Source organism: Orycteropus afer, unplaced genomic scaffold (assembly GCF_000298275.1).
Source record: "Orycteropus afer afer isolate SDZICR_OR568_19922 unplaced genomic scaffold, OryAfe1.0 scaffold00034, whole genome shotgun sequence".
NCBI classification, from domain to species: Eukaryota; Metazoa; Chordata; class Mammalia; order Tubulidentata; family Orycteropodidae; genus Orycteropus; species Orycteropus afer.
In genome coordinates, this window is record NW_006921621.1 from 8823356 (window position 1) to 8843805 (window position 20450).

General features: G+C 38.8%; 1 protein-coding gene across 1 annotated transcript in view; it reads right to left on the reverse strand.

The window, feature by feature from the left end:
• Nucleotides 1-13564, reverse strand: part of OPN5 (opsin 5) — a 33571-nt gene extending 20007 nt beyond the window's left edge. The window contains exons 1-3 of the mRNA XM_007936162.2: nucleotides 13435-13564; nucleotides 8630-8749; nucleotides 4810-4980 (exon numbers count right to left, since the gene is read on the reverse strand). Of these exons, the coding sequence (XP_007934353.2) occupies nucleotides 4810-4980; nucleotides 8630-8749; nucleotides 13435-13564 (421 nt within the window). The remainder of the gene's footprint in view (nucleotides 1-4809; nucleotides 4981-8629; nucleotides 8750-13434) is intronic.
• Between the last annotated feature and the right edge of the window lie 6886 nt (nucleotides 13565-20450).

Genomic DNA, 20450 nt, shown 5'->3' on the forward strand with positions numbered 1-20450 from the left:
GTAGCATAGTGCCTAAGGCACTTGACTGCTCACCAGAAGGCTGGCGGTTCAAACCCACCAGCCACTCCTTGGAAGGAAGGTGGGGCAATCCTACATCTGTAGTGACACTGCCTCAGAAACCCAAGGAGGGGTCGCTATGAGTTGGGGCTGACTCGAAGGCAAACAACAATAACACAACATGATAAATAAGTAAAAATAAGTTTCAGGTGGATTAAACAGGAAAGATTTTTTAAAAATGATAAAGACATTGAAAGAAAACATAAGAGAACATGTCTATGTCTATATTCTTGGGGTCAAGAAAGCCGTAATATAAAATAAATGAATTTATGAAAGAAAAAAGGCTGAATCATTGACTACATAAAATATTTTAAACTTTTTAATGACAGATGAGACTATGAACAGAGTTTTTAAAAACAAGTCAGACTAGAAGAAAATATTTGCAACCTTTAACAGATAAAAGATTAACATTCCAAATATTTAAAGAACTCCTATAACTCAACAGGTAAAAGATACTCCAATTAAAACTGAGTACAAAAGGAAATACAAAAAGTCAACAATTTTATGAAAAATGCTCAATATTACTCATATTAGGAATATCTACATTAAAACAAGTCCATTCCTCTTTTTTGTCCTTGGATTGCCAAAGATTGAAAAGATCCATTGTTGACCAGGGTATTAGGAAACAAACCATCTCTTGTTTACTGTTTGTGCATATATTGGTAGATATTTGGGATATTTGACCCAGCAATTCTTTTCTCATTTTCCATTTACAGAAATGCTCACAAAGAGATGTGTACAAAGATGATCTTAATTGCAGCTGTCTTTGGAAACACCTTAACAGCTATCAACAGAGAATGGTTAGCTATGATACTTCCATGCTAGGGAATACCATCCAGACATTAAACAGAATGAGCTGACATAGAAAGTTTATTAAGACACTTTCTTTAATTGCGATTTGGATGAAAGTTTTCAGAGCCAATTTTCCACTCCATAATTCATACACATTTGGTTTTGTGATATTCATTGTAATCCTCACAATGTATATAATAGCACTTTTCTCACTTCCTCCGTGTGTTGACCAATTCTGTTCATCTTTCTTTCCATCCCTTCCTGCCTCCTTAGTTTTATCCCTAGGCAAATGCTGCCCTTTTTGTCTCCTATAATTGATTGTTCTAATGAGTGCATACCTTCCTGGTATTATTGTTCATCGTATAGACCTAGCTATTGTTTGAAAGTTGAGCCATGGGGGTTGAATGTAGTTTCCAGCTTGAAAGAGATCTAAGGGCCATAGTCTTGGGGTTCCACCAGTCTCTTTCAGACCAGTAAGCCTGGTTTCTTTTAATGATTTTGAGTTTTGTTCCACATTTTTCTCCCACTCTATCCAGGACCTCATATCGTGATCCCTTTCAGAGTAGTCACCAGTGGTAGCTGGGCACCATGTAGTTCTTCTGGTCTTAGGGTCTTGGAGGGTAGGGTTCAAGTGGTCCATTAGTTCTTTGAATTAATTGTTTCATTTGGGTCTTTGATTTTCTTCACTTTTCTTTGCTCTGGACAGAGAGAGACCAAGACATATTCTTAAAGTAGAATATCATATTGAAAAATATTCAGAAAAATATGTTCAAAATGTTCCCATTTATATATCAAAATATAAACTATATGTTTCTATATTTACAAATATGCATTATAATAGTGCTTAACTTTTGGAGAGAAATGTAGTATTGGGGAAGTGTTTATGGGAGATTTTTGTTCTCAGAAAAATGTTGTTGTTGCAAAAACTTTTATAGCATACAAATACAACAGTATAAAATTAAAAATGTTCCCCTTCCTACTTCCAAAATCATACATATATACAATTCAATATGCATATGTTATTGTTGTTGTTGTTATGTGCCTTTGAGTCGGACCCGACTCATAGCGACCCTTCCTTGGGTTTCTGAGGTGGTATCACTACAGAAGTAGATTGCCCAACCTTCCTTCCGAGGAGTGGCTGGTGGGTTTGAACTGCCAGACTTCTGGTTAGCAGTCAAGTGCCTTAAAGTTATCTAAAAGATATAGGTGCCAGATGTTTGGACAGGGGTGTAATGTCAGTGCTTGCCATAGGCACTAAGGCACTATTTTCTGTACATACACCTCTGTGTAAGGGGTCTGCTTTGCAAATTAAAAAGCACTACTTTAAATGAAGTTTTACACGTAAATTAGTTTGCCTGCTTTAGCTCTAAGAAGAATTATAACAAATTATTTCTACACTTTATTGTCTCCATTTTTCCAAACATGCGGCGTTCTGTATTATAAAACGCAAATTTCTCAAGCCAGCCAGAAAGGGGTAGCAAATATGTAGCCATAATATATGTCAGCTCTTGACTGTCTATAATAACAGGTAAAACACTGGCAATGATAATCACATTTAGGTAGAAGAATGTGCATAGGCATAAGTTTAAGCATTTATGGTCAGGGTTACTTGGTGAGGTGTTTTATACTTACATTCGAGTATGGTGAAAGGCTGTCAAGTACAGGAGGGAGAAGATTAGTAGATTGGTTCTGTGTTGCTCCAGAAGTCAGAACTAGGACCAATGGGTGGAGGTTACTGGGCGGCAGTTTTGTCTCAATATAAGGAATAACATTGGGACAATGAGAGCAGACCAATCAGAGAATGGGCTGCCTTGTGCAGTAGTAAGCTCCCCGTCACTGGTCCCTGGAATTACTCACGAAGAGGCCAAGTGGCCACCTGTCAGGGATGCCTTAAAACAGTTTACCACATTAAATAGGAAAAAGTTCTACATGCCCTAAGCAACTTTCTAACTCCAACCATCTGGGACACAGTGTGGAGGGTTATATAGTACTTCAAATAAAATGATGAAATCATACTTTCAAGATTCAATTTTAGAAGAAGCTGGAAAACATATATAATTCCCATATAGTGTTATACCCTGCATTGATTCTGGGATGAACAGCATCAGCTCCATAATGGATGCATTGCTTAACTAAAGAATATACTCAAAAAAACAGAGACATTAAGGTTTAGTATCCCCAAAATACTCCCAGGAGGTTGAATTTGGTTTCTCTTCCATAAAATCTGTAGTTAAACTCAATATCTATTTAATAATAAAAAGTAGATGATATGACCAAAAATCTGTGTGTAGAAAGAATTTGACTCTGTTGTCATCTAGAATATGTATAATTGCATATTTTTTTATCTGAATAGAAATTTTGATTGAAAAGATCTGCTATTTATATTGGAGGCTTTAAATATTTAGAAAAGGAAATACAAGTTAAACAAAAAATGAGTTCTGGATCTTGAAGTTGGTGGTCCATGGTCCCTCCTCCCGTATATGTTTTCCTTGGGGGTTGGAGGCTGTAAGTTTTCAATTGTAAGGGAAAATTCCTCTACACTGACAACTTCAAGTCAACTTGACCTTTCCATTCATCTTCCTGATCCATGGTCACAACCACTCTAATTGACAAATATTGTCAAACCCATCAAGGTATTTCTATTCAGGGAAAATTAATATTATTCCCTGGTTGTGCCTGATTCTCAATATTCAACTTATAGGTATAAACGCTACGCTTTCAGGTTCCGTAGATTCCCAGAACCTTGAGAAGCAAAAGAAAAAAAAATTATTTTTAACATGTAAAATGTTCTAATCATTAAAAAAAAAAGTCTCTGAAAATTTTATTGCTGCCTCACCAATGTTCTTAGTCACTGATCTATGATTAATTTTTTACCTACAATTACCACCAAGAAATGTTGAGCAATATTCCCATGTGTCCTTTCATACAGGCACAGCTGCAAGGCTATCTGACTGTGGTAGTTATGTTTGTGTGTCAACTTGGCTGGGCCTGGTTGAGTCGCTGGGCAACCGGTGGTAGTTATTCCCCATGATGAGACTGGCAATCAACTCCATGGTGGGATCTACCACAAGCAGCTGAGTAAGCTGGCTTTAGGATGTGGTCTGCTTCTTGTATATAAGGAGAAGCCTTGGGAATGGTCTCTAGCCTTTGGCACACCTGGACCCTGCAGGTAGCCATGTCATTGCTCAGCAGCCTGCTATGCTCTGCCAACCTTGGGACTTACAGTGGACTTAAGTTAATGGCCTGCCATGTGGATTGGTAACATCAGGACTGTGCCTTTTTACTTGTCAACTTTGAGGCTTCTCAGCCTCAGCAGCTAGCAGCTGTCTGAGTAAAGAAACGCCTCTAGCTCCAGTGGGCCAGGAGCAGGAGGCAGAGCTGGACCCCAAGGCTGAGGAGTTTTCACCCAGCCCCTAGAGCCTGGCACTTTGAACTTGGACCTTAACCTCCAAATTGTAAGAATAAACTCCTGTTTGTTAAGGCCATCCCATTTGTGGTATATACATGTCAGAGCAGTACTGGGTAACCAGAACACTAACCTAACAGTGGTCCTTCTAGGAATGCCTCATCTCTAAAACCATTGGGAGCCCAAGTCCTCAAGGACATTCATAAACATCTTTGTTTTATAATTACACTTAGTATCTGAGGAACCAACTAAGCACCTTGGACCTATCTTGGACCTTTCATGGTAGAAGCTTACACACTTTACACAAGAAAATATTTTAAAAAAACATCATAACTAAACACCAGGCATTATTATAAACGTAGGATTAAAAGAAACCTACATTGGCTGGAGTTCAAAACCTTAAGTATACACTAGAACAAAAAGGCTATAAATAGAAATGTTCTTGGTCTCCTAAGTTAGTGATCATTTTTATTGTTGAGTGTAAAGCATGTACAGTTCTGACACTCAATTCACCTAACTTTCACTAGCAGGGAACAAGAAACCTTCCTACTTACCATAAGATAAATAGCAGATTTTCAAGTATCGATCCAAGCTGACAGCAGTCATGGTGATCAGGCTTCCACAGCCAAAGAAAAATCCAGCCCAGCCATACCAGCGGCAGCCAATCCAGCCAAATACCCAGCGGTGACAGAAACAAGAGATGATCGTGAAAGGCTTGCCTACAACTAGAGCACCAAGCAGTTTGTCAGAGGAAGTTTCCTTCCAGTTAAAATTCCCTCACACATCTCAACTCGCCAAGCCCTCCGTCTGCACCCTCAAACACAGAGGTACGTAGGAAAACAACTCATTTACATCCACACAACTTTCATTACACAACACTTCTGGGTTAATAAATTACTCTGAAGGAACTGAGTTTGAAGCTACCCAGGAAAGTTTTCAGATAGCAAAAGATAGAGAAAAGACATGGATAGAAAGAAGTGTGTTTGTTTGAGTTTATTATTATAATAGGAGCTCTGGTGGTGTAGTGCCTAAGGCATGTATGTGACTGCTAAGCAGAAGGCTGGCAATTCAAGCCCACCAGCGACTCCTCAGAAGGAAAGTTGGGCAATCTACTTCCATAGTGATACCGCCTCAGAAACCCAAGGAGGGGTCGCTATGAGTCGGGTCTGACTCAACGGCAGTGAGTTTGGTTTGGTTTTGGTTTATTATTATGATAGAGAACTATCTTGAAGAGGCGAAGCTTCAGGAAGTATAGAAAATGTGATTTCAGTGGGCAGTTGTGCTTGAGACCCTGATTAAAAAACCAATTGCCATAGAGATGACTTCAATTCATGGCAAAATTGTGTTTTAGGAAAGAACTGTGCTCCATGTTTCCTCCATGACTGAGTTTTCAGAAGCAGATGGCCAAGCCTTTCTTTCAAGGTCCTTCTGGTGGACTCAAACCTCGAGTCTTTCAGATAGCAGCCACGCACTCATGTTAACCATTGGGCACGATTTATTTTAAGGTTGCTTCTAAGCAGAGCTTTTGATGAGCTTTTAGAATACCAACTAGAATGCCTCTCTCTCTTCCACTTAGTAAGTTAGTTTGGGTCCTGGCTACACATCGGAAGCCCAGGAGGAGTTATTTTGTTTTGTGATGTTTTAAAATATCAGTGCACAGGGCTCTGAGCCCAGATATCCTGATATTACTGAACTGGGGTGATCCAGGCATATAAAGTCCCCAGATGATTCTCATATGGGTCCAAGGTTGTGAGCCACTGGTATTTGGACAAGCATTAGTTGCATAGATGTAATATTCCCAGTCTTTAGCATGTATGTCCTCAAGTTTTTAATGGCATATAGTTGACCAAGAAAAAAAAAAATAAAACAAAATTTTTAAGGGTTACTGAAAGATAAAAGTATATCAGAAATGCTCAAAAGTTGTAAAAAAAAAAAATGATCTTGGTTATTCAGAGAAAGCAATCACATGGAAGAGAATACTTTCTAGTGGATTACTCTAAAGGCAAACTGTATAGAGTAATGAGTTGTTCTGTGCACTTCTAGAGCACACTTGCTTGGTTGAAAGCATTTTCAATCTATCAGACTAATCAGACATTTTTATTCAAGGTGGTGTAGTGCCTAAGGCATTTGCCTGCTAACCAGAAGATTGGCAGTTCAAACACACCAGCCCTTCCTGGGAAAGAAGACCGAGCAATCTACTTCTGTAAAGATTTACCCCCTTGGAGACCCAAAGGGGGTCGCTGTGAGTCGCAATTGACTCGATGGCAGTAAGTTTGGATTTTGGAGTTTTGAGTCTAACACAGTCTTATTAAATATGGGTCTCATATTATTCGCTGGTGAAGGATGTGGCTGAAATGGTAGGATTCCTCCAACCATGTTATACTCAGCAGGAGAAAGAGAACACTCAGATAGCAAGCAGCAAAGCTAACCGCAGAAACAGTCATTCTTGTTGCGGCATCGCCATCGTGTGGCCATGATGCAAAATGGCAGCCATTTATGCAGACTGATAAATTGCCTGAGGTTCTTCCAGTGGCTAAAGCGTTGGGCTGCTAACCAAGAGGGGCAGTTTGAACCCACCCCGCTGCTGAGGAGGAAGATGAGGCAGTCTGCTTCTGTTAAGATTTTCAGCCTTCAAAATCCTATGGGAGAAGTTCTGCTCTATCCTAAAGGGTCACTGTGAGTCAGAGTCCACCCAGTGGAGGTGGTTATTCTCACAGAAAGGTGCCTGGCATGTCAGGCTCTCCTTACAATGTGTGTGAATTTCCCATAAGCACTCATGACATTTAAGCCTACCCACACTGAATAAAGCCTGCTGAAAGAACCAAAGCTGCCCAAACTCTCAATAAGAAGTCATCACATTTGCTTCTGTGGGATAAATAATGACTCAATTGGTAGAGTCTTAATAAGCCTTGATTTTAGAGATGGACAATGACATGAAAATCTGCTTATAAAGACAGAAACAGATTTTAGAACCAATTTTAAGGAAAGGCTTTAGATGTTTCCATTGGAAAGAACAGTTGATGTTTATTGCTCATATGCAATTGCCCCAACCCTGATGACCTAAGAGGTCCCTGGGTGATGCAAATGATTTGCACTTGACTGCTAACCTAAAGGCTAGTGGCATGAACCCACCAGCAGTACCTCAAAGGAAAGTCCTGGTGATCTGCTTCTGTAAAGATCACAGCCAAGAACACCCTAAGGGGTCCAGTTCTGCTGTGCAACACATGCAGCCGCACTGAGTTGTAATCAACTCAATGGCAATGGGTTTGTTTGTTTATAACAACCTAAGATCGTTTGCTAAACAGCAGAATGTTGGGGCCACAGACACATTCAGGCAACTGTGAAATTTTATAAGTAAAAGCAAAGCAGGGTAATTTATCCCTAAAAAAAAAAAAAAAAAAAAAATACAGTTAAAGAGAAATTTTATTCCAACTCCTCCTTGCTAAATTATCAGAGAAACAATAGAAGCCACCGGTTCTCAATTTTGGCTGCCCATTAAATGTACCTGGAAATTCTAATGCCCAGGTCACACTGATAATCAACCAAATCAAAATCTCTGAGTATGGAACTCAAAACCATAAAAAAAACATACTCACTGGTATAGAGTCTGATCTGACCATAGTAACCCCTCCTTGGGTTTCTGAGGTGGTATCACTACGGAAGTAGATTGCCCAACCTTCCTTCTGAGGAGTGGCTGGGCATTTGAAACGCCAACCTTCTGGTTAGCAGTCAAATGCCTTAGGCACTATGCCACCAGAGCTCCCAGTATGGAACCCAGACATGAGTATTTACAGAATATCCCTGAGTATTTTTTGGTGAAGCCAAGTTTGAGAGCCATTGAAGTAGAAGTTTCCTATACTTGCTGTCAGTCTATAAGTCATACTTAAATGCATCATTATCAAGGTAGTTCTTCCTTTTTCCTATACTCACCTTTCTGAGCCCACTCAGGTCATCATTTACTCTTCATGACCCACCTGTTTTCTTTTTAATCAAACTTCTACAGTAAGGGTCAGAGGGGTATAATGGAGTTCAAAACAGTGATCTGGAACTGTATGTCCATTTCTGCCTTCTGAATCATCTACCCCACTGCACTCTGAGCTAACATATCTTGTATTATTCCAAAATATATCTTTAGCATTTAACACACCTGGCACTTAGAAAGGACTCAATACATGTTGACTGAATAAATAAATGAATGATCTCTTGGGCCAAATAACACTTCATGAACTTATCACAAACTCAGTAAGTATGATTTGTAAAGGTAGAAGAAGAAGAGGGCTGAAGAGAGGACAAGTGGGGTAGTGATCTTCCAGCCAGTGAATAACTTAGAAAGGGGAACACTTTAAATCCACAAAGAAGAAACAATTGTCTTACCTGAAATCCCCAGATCACAGACTGCTAAATTGATAGTCATTATTTCGGCAGGTCTCAGCTTCTTCTTTCGTCTATAAGACATATAAAGGACATACCCATTTCCAAATGTGGACAGAATCCCTACAAGGAAAAATATAAATTCCCATCGTTAAAACTAGGATATAGACTTTGCTTAGATAGAAACTCTTTTCAATTTCAAAAATGGACACCATAGATTTAGAGAGGGAAGGGCAGTGAGTGGATTCTAAATAAAAGTCTCAATTAAGAAGATGAAAGAAAAGACATGAGTTGTGAGTGGCAGGAAGTGGGTTGCCTACAAAGGGATAGGAGTCAGAGGTTAGGAGACTGAACTTACCCAGGAGAAGGAAACACTACCCAGTGAAGCTCAGGAGGGTGTGGGAATCCTGATGGTTAGTTCAAATACTGGTCCCCCAGGGTTGAATATTTTTTACAGCCATTTTTCGGTAGATTATTGGCTTTATAAAACTCCCTCCCTCTGATAAGTAGGGTTAACCCCTTGGATCTTGATATATTCTGAAGATGAAGAGGTCCAAAACAAACCAGGTGCCTTCACTATCTCTGTGGACTCCTCAGGGAGCACTGGAGTCAGGAGAGCAGGTATGGGCTGGCTTGACCCCTGCAAGGAAAGGGGTCTCTCTTGGAGACAGAGCCAGGATACCTATCTCCTAGGATACATGGACTCTGTGTGGCTGGCAGCTACTGGACTGTGTATCAAGGCATTTAACAGAATGTAGAGAAGTAGGTGAAAATTTATAATATGAGCTCTCCCCCTCCCACCAAAGGGAGAGAAAGTGACCCTCAACCCACCAAACCTACCAAAAATGACATAAATGTCTTCCCACCTTTTTATATCCTTTTATTAATACCTAATTGGCTTTGGCATTATAATGTAACTGTTCAAGGTTCCTACAAACCCAGTTTTAATCCAAAAAGACCCAATCCCTACTGACTGTATTTAAGAAAAGAATACACCTACTTCCATAGCTTAACATGTAGAGTAGATTTCTTCAGGAATTCTTGCTTCATAGTGTAGCTGTGTATAAATGAGAATCTGGTACAGCTGCCTTTAGTAGTAAGGAATAAGGAGAGTATTAACAGAGAAACCCAGAGTTTTCTATTTTACTTTCTACTTCTCCACCACAATTCATTTTAGGGGCAAGGAAAGGGATGTGTGTTTCAGCTAATGGTATGAAACCACCAGGAAGTAACTGCATTGTGCTCTCAGGAAATTCTGACTCCCTGGAGTCAGTACTGCCTAATGGCTCATTAAAACCTCTTTAGCTCTCTTAAGGTAGAAAAGGAGAAAAATAGAAAAGATTATGAAGTTCTATGAACAAACCTACTAAAATGAAACTTGTGTCTCTATAAAGGAAAACAGCTAGCAATGAACACTGGGAAAGTAAAATGTGAAAACATGGCTTGAAAATTTATAAGCAAGTGTCATCTACTTTGTATCCCAAAAGAGATTAAAAGCAGTAAGTACAAAAAAGCATTTGATACTCGAGGTTCATTTACACATTCTTTGCTTTTGGCTTATAGTCCACATCTAGCTTTGTCTACTCCCATTTCTTTTAAGGATATTACTTTGCTTATTTCTCCTTTCTTTGCTTATTTTTCCTTTCTTGAACTTTCTGCTTTATAGGGCTTCATCCCATATGTAAAGCATGATCTAAATAGTCAACTATTAGGGGCTTATAGATTTTTCACTTTCTAAACCCACAGGAAATCCATCTGTAGGTGAGTGTCAGCTGGAGCCCTGGCCGTGCAGTGATGGCTAAGCGCTGGGCTGCTAAGTAACAGGTCAACAGTTCGAACCCACCATCAGCTCTATGGGAGAAAAGTCCTAGAGATCTGCTTTCGTAAAGATTTCACCTAGAAAACCCTATGGGGAAGTTCTATTATGTCCTACAGGATCCCTATGAGTAGGAAGGGATCCAATGGTACATGATAAAAACAATAGGTGACTGCCAAAATAATGCAAATTTATTTTGAAAACTAGTTGAAGGAAACCATCATTAAGAAGGCAATGATTGAAAGGGGTGGAGTATTTTCCTTGTTGTTGTTGTTATGTGCCATCGAGTAGAACCCAACTTATAGCGACCCCTCCCTGGGTTTCCAAGGATTACTAAAATCTAATCTATCAATATGAAAATATTAAAAGCTCATATATAGACTGTTGATAAACTAAGTAAAAGAGTGAAGGGTGAAGAATGGGTCTCTCACTTAATTTTCCCCTATAACAGCATTACGTTTTCATTTTTCAGTTCTCCCTAAGACTTCTAATATTCCACAACGCCCACTGAGTATATTGTTCATTCTAATACATTCACATATATTGTGCCTTAAAACAGAGCTGGGTCCACCCACAGGGTTCTCCCTGGAAGAGGGTGAAAATATGCCCTGAGACACAGTCGAAGCCTAAGACCTAGACCCAGGATAAGTCCAAACCCTCCAGCTAATCCTCACCCCTCTCTGACTCTGTTTCACTGTTCTATACTTTGCATTGACTCATCTTTAGCTCCCTGATTCACCTGATAAAACCAAAACCAAACCAGTTGCTATCAAGTTGATTTTGACTCATGGTGACTCCATGTGTTTTAGAGTAGAACTGTGCTCCATACGGTTTTCAGTGGCTGGTTTTTCAAAACTGGATCACCGGGGATTTCTTCCAGGGAACCTCTAGATGGGCTCTAACCTCCAACCTTCCTGTTAGCAGCCAAGTGCATTAAATGTTTGCACCACCCAGGAGCTCCAGTTCACTTGACACTCCCCTTGTTCTGTGACTCTTTTTGGACCTGGTTTTCTGACTCCACCTCAGCACTCTCATTTGAATATGATTGTTCATTTTTCTTCTAAGCCCACAGGCATCAGTAAGAGATTCTCCTAATCTCCCACCCACGCACTCTGGTTGCCTCTCTTCCTCCAGTCCTTCATGTCTGGGTGGGGTGTAGACCGATATTTCTCCCAATTTTGCACCCCCTGGAGAAATTTGCCAGATTAAACATTCTATCTTTTAATTCATTTTTTGCAGTTTGATTGAGAAAAATGAAATGCCTATTTTTGTATCATTTCTAGTAATTGAAAGTACATATGTTAATAAAATTGCAATGTAGATTTTACTTCAACTAAACCCCGTGCTAGCAGAGTTTGTCTGTTTTGTTCACAACTTAAACAGTGGCAAAAAATGGGCATTTAATATGTGTTTGTACTTAAAAGGACATGGAGTTTGTTTATAAGAAATGGTGTTTAAATTAGTAGGATGTTAGTTAATAATAAAGACACCCAAGGAATCACTTTGCAGAAGAATTTCTGATTCAATCTGGTAGATTCCTTTTTCTTCAAACATTGGCCATAGAGGAACCTCAAAGCCATTCTAACTAGTTGTACTGATTTTAGGAGGTTAAATGAAATTTTTAATGAGTAACAAATAAATAGATACAGAGAGAGAGAAAGAGACAGAGACAGAGAGAGCACTTGACTCAACATCTGACATGTCTGAAAACATTAAAGGCAGACACACCTAAAGATATAACCCACCTGCAGGTTGTTTCTCTAAATTTAAAACAACAATTTTCAATCCAAGAAAAATATTGTGGCTAAACTCTAATTGTCTAGATTAGTACTGTCCAATAGACATTTAATGTAAAACTGAAATGGGAGCCACATTGCACTTTTTAAAATTTTCTTGTAGGCACAATAATAAAGTAAAAATAAATAAGTAAATTAATTTTAATAGTGTTTTATTTAACCTAATATAACCAAAACATTATAAGTTCTACATTTATTCAATTTAAAAATTATTAATAAGCTATTTTATGTTTTTTTTTTGGAAATAAGTCTTTAATATCTGGTATGTATTGTACCCCATAGCATATCTCATTTTGGACAGGTCACAGTTCATGTACTCAGTACCCACTTATGACTAACCAAACCAAACACCAAACTCACTGCCATCAAGTCAGATCCGACACATAGCAACCCCTCCTTGGGTTTCCAAGGCAGTATCACTACAGAAGTAGATTGCCCAACCTTCCTTCTGAGGAGTGGTTGGTGGGTTTGAACCTCCAGCCTTCTGGTTAGCAGTCACATACCTTAGGCACTGCTCTACGTCTGCTGTACGTGACTAGTGCCCACCTCATTAGATGGCACAGGTTTGCAAGCAGATTCACCACATTACAGGTTATGTACAAAGAGCTTTTGACTCTGGACTTCTACTTGTCACCAACGCATTTTCTTAATTCTCACCAAAATGACTTAGATATACTGTCATAATCCAATCTTATCCTTAGGTGATCTCAGTGCAACTTCCGTCACTAAAGTACTAGTCAAGAGTTTTCTCAGTTGAAAAGAAGAGGCTGAGCTAGATAATTTCTAGGCCCCTTCTTAATCTAAAATCTATGCACTTAAAATCTAAAATCAAAAGCATGTTTTAAAAAGTCAAAGCCTTCTATTTCGATTAGATATCATTACTGTCAATATTATTGTTTAGAAGCTAAACCTCTTATCAAAGTTATCAAAATATAATTTCAAGATGGATTATTTTGCTTTAAATGTTCTTTGGATGATCAATGGGATATGTATTCCTAGTAATAAAATAATAAAGAGTGGTTTCCATGAACCATTTATTGAACTACATAACACCATTCCTATCCACTATCTTCTTCCAGTTCTCCACCTCCACTAAAAACATCCACCTCACTGTTGGGATGTTCGTGCAAAATCATTGTGTCAGCCCATGAATTTTCTAGATTCAGCCTTTGAACAGAAGAATTAAGGACACTTACCAATTATTGTTAGATAAAAGCCAGCCACTAAATCTGCTTCCCAGGAAAGTTTGGATGCAAAGGGATCCTCATCTCGAAGGTAATGTGGAAGGCGGTCGTCTTGGGGCAGTACAGTGTGGTTTAAAGCCATATTGTTCATGAGCCACCAGGGGTGCTGAAAAGCAAATCAGTACAGATCTCAAAAGACCTGAACAAGCCTACTTGAACAATCTTATGATAACATATCTTGTTCTATAACAAAAAACAAGTGCCCAGGGTCATGCTTGATTCTCTAATTAGTAACTGTTAAAAATGCTAATATTTTTCTTTCCTTAAAAAAAAAAAAACAAAAAAAAAACTCACTGCCATGGAGTTGTTTCCGACTCATAAGGACCCCTCCTTGGGTTTCCAAGGCGGTGTCTCTACGGAAGTAGATTGCCCAATCTTCCTTCTGAGGAGTGGCTGGTGGTTCAAATGCGTTAGGCACTATGACATCAGAGCTCCCACATTTTTCTTTACTGAATCAAATATGTTAATACTTAATTATTCAGTTAAGGCTAAGTCAAGTCTACATTTTCTCTTTTCTTCATCATGCTCTCTTCTTTAGATCACTTTACTCCTCACTTGGATGAATAAGAGGATGAAGGCCAAACTTTTCATTTTATTGCTGCTTAGAAATTTTTGTAAAGATGTAAGAGAAGACCTTATATGGTGTGTACACACTATATACACACAAGCTTTGTTTTTCATGGTAATTATGTTCTATAAAGTCACCATGAACACTAAATTAGTGAAAAACGAACCATTGTTCCTAGGGGAGATACAGGGTTAGGTTCCCACAAGCCTTGGACACAAATTTTCATCAACTGATCAATACACAACCTCGTTTTATTTGTTTTTTTGCCTTAAAACACATCATTTAGCATACATATTGCTCATGCCTGAATGATGTTTATCTAACATACATATTTTCTCCATAAAACACATCACACCTTCTTGTGCTTGGGAACACTAGACAGCACTTCAGCATATGCTTGGGCGTCATTTTTAAGAACAAAACCACCCACAAAAATTTGAAAAATCTGACATTAAAAAGACTGTGAAAAGGACAGTTGTTTATAATATGATAGCTGAAATAAGAAGGTAGAGTGTCAGCTTGGTCTAACTCAGCTGAGAATGTGCACTTCAGACAACTCAAATTTTCTGCCATTCTGTGCATGTCAGCAAATCATCATGAAAGTGCTGCTACTATTGGTTTGTGGATCACAAATACATTTCAGCTAGTGGAGAATTTTGTAAACACAGAGCCTATGAATAATGAGAACGGGTTGTATATTCTTTAATTCATCAGAGTATTTTTATTTTTTTTTATATTATCCATGTTGTCCAGAAAGGCATTGTTATCTGTTTAGTGAGTTTTAGCATTCTATTAAGAGAAAAAATACAGTTACTGCTTCTTAGAGTATTGATTACCAAGGTACACAGAAATTTACTGAAATTAAGTCAACAACTAGGAGATTTTTCAAGGATGCCTTGAAATGTTGAGTCATTTAGAAAAGAACTTAATCTTGGTGGTAGCTCACAAGACCCACCTACCGGACGATTTGAACTTCAGATTTCTTAAGCAGATAGCACCTTCATTACTCCCCACCACTGAGCCTCCAAATCCATTTCCTCAATTTGCTCATTCCTGTTCCAGGGCAAAATCTGGAGCAGTGAGGATCCCCCAGAACACACAGGTCTTTGTATTGTTTCTATTGAACTTTGATTGTGAAAGAAATACAGAAAGTATTTGATAGACCCTCTGCAAAATTAAAAGTCTCATAATATCCTTAATACAAATCACAGAGTGGTCTGCTATTCCTGAGACAAAGCCTGCTTCTGATGTCACAACATCTTTTGGAATGATTGCTATGATTTTTTTTTTTTTATTTTTTGGAAACAGGGAGAAGCATTGATAGAAGTGCTTTTGTGGGGCATTTCAATCCCTTTTGAACTTATTTCAAATTGAACCAATAGATGTCAGTGTCGAGCCCTGTGATAAGTGATTTTGGTAAAGTGTATACAGGAGCTCTGGTAGCATCGTGCCTAAGGCACTTGACCACTAGCCAGGTTAGTGGTTCAAACCCACCAGCCACTCCTCGGAAGGGAGGTTGGGCAATCTACTTCCTTAGTGATACTGCCTCAGAAATTCAAGGAGGGGTCGCTATGAGTCAGGTCCGATTTGACGGCACGTAACAACATAGGGCTGCAAGAAGCCCTGGGTGCCCAATGGTTAAGCACTAGGCTGCCAAATGAAAGTTTGGTGTCTTGAGTCCGTCCAGCTTCTCTGGACGAAGATCTGGCGATCTGCTCCTATAAAGAAGACAGCTAAGAAAACCCTATGGGATAGTTGTGCTCTCTCACATGGGGTCACTGTGAGCTGAAAATCAACTCAAAGGCACTTAACAACAATATCATCCTGCACAGGGAAAACTGAATGTGCCCCATGGTTGGTCACGGAGGGATATGCATATATCTCAAAGCAAAATTCAATTTATCCAAAAGAGACAGATGTAACCCTTTCATGACTGTCAAATTACAGTAAACAAGACCTCTCAACCCACCCTCTTGAAGGGTGCTAAAGTTACTGTCTACTTCATGCAGAGTTTGATGACATTCTCATGTGGTCATTGTTCATTCAAAGTCCCTGGGAGCAGTGGGAAGTGGAGCTTAGTAGAAGCCTTGGCTGCCAACCCCACTCCATCTCAAGGCATGCCCCAATTTGAAGTTTATCTTCAAACTCCTAATTTCCCTTTGGCTGCCCCTCCTTCTGATAAGTTCTCTCCTCACTGTAGATTCCCCTTGCCCACTGGCAACTCAGCCCTGTCCTCCACCTTAGAGTCAGAATTATAAAACTAGGGTTTAAGTCTAGCTCTGACACTCACCCTCTGATCTTGAGCAAATTATTTAAACGTTCTGAATCATACTTGTTGCCTCTGTAACATGGGTGATATCATTCTTATCTACCATTCATCATTGCTAAAGAAATAAAAAGATACCAGATTTGAAAGTACTTTGCAAAGGGTGAGTGCTGTCTATTTATTACTTGCTTTGACACTTATTTTTCCAAACTTGCTCATCCATCAAAACATAGCTATTGTGTGCCAAATTTCTTCAGGGTCCTATGGTAAATAAATGTATGCTTATATCTTAATTCTAATATTTATTGAATATGAACCCAGCACTATGAGGTAGGACAAGACAATGTAATATTTTACATAGACTTTAGGAGTATAAATATCAGTATTATTTTGGACATGGAAAAGATATAGCTAACAATCAGACAAAAAAAAAAAAAACAAGTATACAAAGCAGTGAGATGTTGACTTATTTGGTTTTAGATATGATAAATACATACACACACACACACACACACACATATATATATGATCATATGATTCTTTCTTTGTTTTATATTTACAAGGTATCCCTGGGTGGTACATATGATTAACTCACTGGGCTGCTAACCAAAAGGCTGGAGGTTTCAGTCCACACAAAGGTGCAAAATACAGCCACTGAAAACTCTGTAGCACAGTTCTACTGTAAGACTAACAATAGGGTCACCGTAAATTGGAACTCACTCAGTGGCAACTAGTTATATATATATAACATATATACATATATAAAATCAAACCACTGTCATTGAGTCGATGCCAACTAATTGCAACTCTCTGGTGGCATAGTGCCTAAGGCACCTGATTGCTAACCAGAAGGCTGGTAGTTCAAACTCACCAGCCACTCCTCAGAAAGAAGGTTGGACAATCTACTTCCACAGTGATACCACCTCAGAAACCCAAGGAGGGGTCACTATGAGTCCGGTCCAACTCGATGGCATATAACAACAACAACAACATTGGGTTTCCAAGGCTGTAAATCTTTACAGAAGTAGACTGTTTCCTCCCATTAAACAGCTGGTGGGTTTGAACCACTGACCTTCTGGTTAGCAGCCAAATGCCTTACCCACTACACCACCAGAGCTCCATGTATATTTTCATGCATGTGTACATGTGTGTGTTAATAGCAAGGATTGTTCTTTCTATATCTAGAAGCCCACCAAAGCCTGGTACCTCAGACACAATATGCTGTATGATAATAATGATGTAAAGCCTCATCTAGACTCAGATGGACTTTAATAGTCAATGAGAACTGACAAGGGTATTTTCAGTGAAGGGATGACATTAGTAAAGATTTAGAGGCAAATTTATTTGAACGTAAATCATGGGAGAAGACTGACTCCATGGGAAAGGAGAGTCAATGACGGTGAGAAGTGATAGGCACCTTGGCTTTTGTAAAATGGAACCTTGTTCTGTAGGGCTTAGAATGCCTGGCAAAAGTGTTGATTTTGATATATCATATGGGGGCTTAATGATAAAAGCTTGTGCTATTATTTAAATTTGGCAATAAAATATTTGAGAGTGTTCCAGTTCTTCTCAAAAACTCCATTTAGGTAGTTTTCTGACACAGAGGTAGAAAATCCTAACTATAGACCCTTCACTCTTGCTCAGACCTTACAAATTCATTTACAACTCTGCATTTTGCAAATGCTGTTCCCCCTACATGCGACACCTATTTCCTCTCTTCCCAGTCTACAGCAATTGCATTTGAGCTTCATGTCCCTGTCCAGAGTCTATACCCCTCAAAAGATAAATCTGTCTCCTTCAGTATCTGCTTGGGAAATGTGTCCCTCTTCTCTCAATTACCTAAAAACAAACAAACAAACAAACAAAAAAGCCAAACTCACTGCCATCGAGTTGAACCTGATTCATAGTGGCCCCCATTGGGTTTCCAAGGCTATAAATCTTTACAGAAGTAGATTGCCTTATCTTCTACCACCAGAGTAGCTGGTGGGTTTGAACCACTGGCCTTCTGGTTAGCAGCCAAATGCCTTACTCACTGTACCACCAGAGCTCCTCTTTAATTCCCTAAAGAACCCTTTTAAAAAAAAATTGCCTTGAGTCTATTCCTATTCTGCCAAATTGTGCTTAATTTACTTAATTTTTCCTCTGATTTGTCTATAGAATAACGTTGAATTTGTCATAGAATAACATTCAATCTCTCCCTCTCTCTCTATATATAAAATGTACCAATGAATAGAGGAGAGCATTAGCTATAGGATCATTATCATTGTCATTAGCATTATCACTGCCACTGAAATACTAATGTGTTTTGTGGTTGTAGCCATTTCATCACAGGTGCATGTCTTACACTAACAAAAGCAAATTGTAGCAAGGTGACCATGGTAACTGTTTCTATAGAGCAACACTAACTGTACACTTAAAATAATAAATGCGACATATCCAAATCAAACCTAACTCACTGTTATTGAGTCAATTCTGACTTCTAACAACCCTTTAGGACAGAGTAGAACTGCCTCATAGGATTTCCAAGACTATAAATCTGTATGGAAGCAAATTGCCTCATCTTTCTCCCATGGAGTGGCTGGAGGGTTCAAACTGCCAACCTTTTGGTTAGCAGCCAAATCCTTCAACTACTATGCTACCAGAACTCCTATGCAACATACAGTCATGAATATTTTACACACACATACACTTACACACACACACACACACACACATATATATATATATATAATAACTTCTGAGGTTCCTCTCTTAAGGCATTGTTTTTGTAATATTAAATGGGCCAGTGCCAGCATTTAGCTCCTTGGGTAAATAAAAATGTGTCTCTTCTACCTTGCCTACTTCATATAGTTTCTCATTTTCTCTTCCCAAGTGCTTAGGACCCTCACTGCTGTCTCCTCCAGGTCCCTAGAATGGCACCCTATGATCAGAACCATTGGTTCTCAAACACCTGCAAATGTGAATCAACTTTTGTTTTGTTGTTGCTGTTTTAGTTATTCTCTTAATAACACGGTCTGGATATATACGAAAGAATAAAAACCATTTTCAGAAGGGGCTTATAGTATGTAGAATTTGCCGAAGTTTGTAACCATGGAAACTTTCTTTTCTTGCACAGTATCTCATGGTACTAGTGCTCAGATCAACAGGATACTTAGAAAAATGCTGCTTTAGTAAAAGTGTATTAAAGAATCAAGAATGTAAATAATTTGTATTTGTGACTAGAGATTCCAGAAGTATATAGCATGTAGAGAAACTAAACTTTAAATTGAAATGAAGAAGCTTTCATTTACTGTTGAAATATTGCCAACCACTGGAAGTGCTTCTGTGAAGAGTCTGATATTTCAAGAAGGGTGTGAGGAGATGAGAGAGAAGCATCCTGATTAAAAGGCAAGATAAAATAGATGATTTCTAAAAAGTCCCTCTGAATTTATGATTATATGCAAGGATATAAAGTAAATTTCTTGGAGTAAATAATACGTGATTATGCATGTCCTTTGAGGAATAAAATATACCCCATTGCTCTCACATCTGCTGCTCTAATCAGTGGTCTTTTTGACCATGGATAAAACTTCCTAAGATTGTTCCCATCACAACTTACTACAGAAAAAGCTGACATCATCCCAATTCTTCACCAACCATTAAAATTTAAAATCCCTTTGGAGTTACTAGAATTCATCTGAAAAAAAAAAAAAAAAAATCCTATGTGATTCCCAAATAAAAATGAAGGAATAACAAGCCTAGTCAGATACAAGTCCTCACTCAGGTCCAAACTGAACACACTGCCAAAATGGCTATTTAACAGACATGAGAAAAAGAATGGCAAAGGGTGACCTCATAAGAGGAGATGAACACACCAAGCTGGTATCAAATAAAAGAGTCCAATTCTGTTCAACTTTGTGATTGTTGTTGTTAATTGCCATCTAATCAGTTCCAACTCATAGCGACCACATGTGTGCAGAGTGGAACTGCTCCATAGAGTTTTCAAGGCTGTGACCATTTTGGAAGTAGGTTGCCAGGCCTGTCTGCTGAGGTGCCTGTGGATGGACTCAAAGATCAACATTTTGGCTGGGAGTCAGACTTAGCCATTTGTGCCATTCAGGGACTTCCATTCAAGTTTGTTGTTGTTGTTGTTAG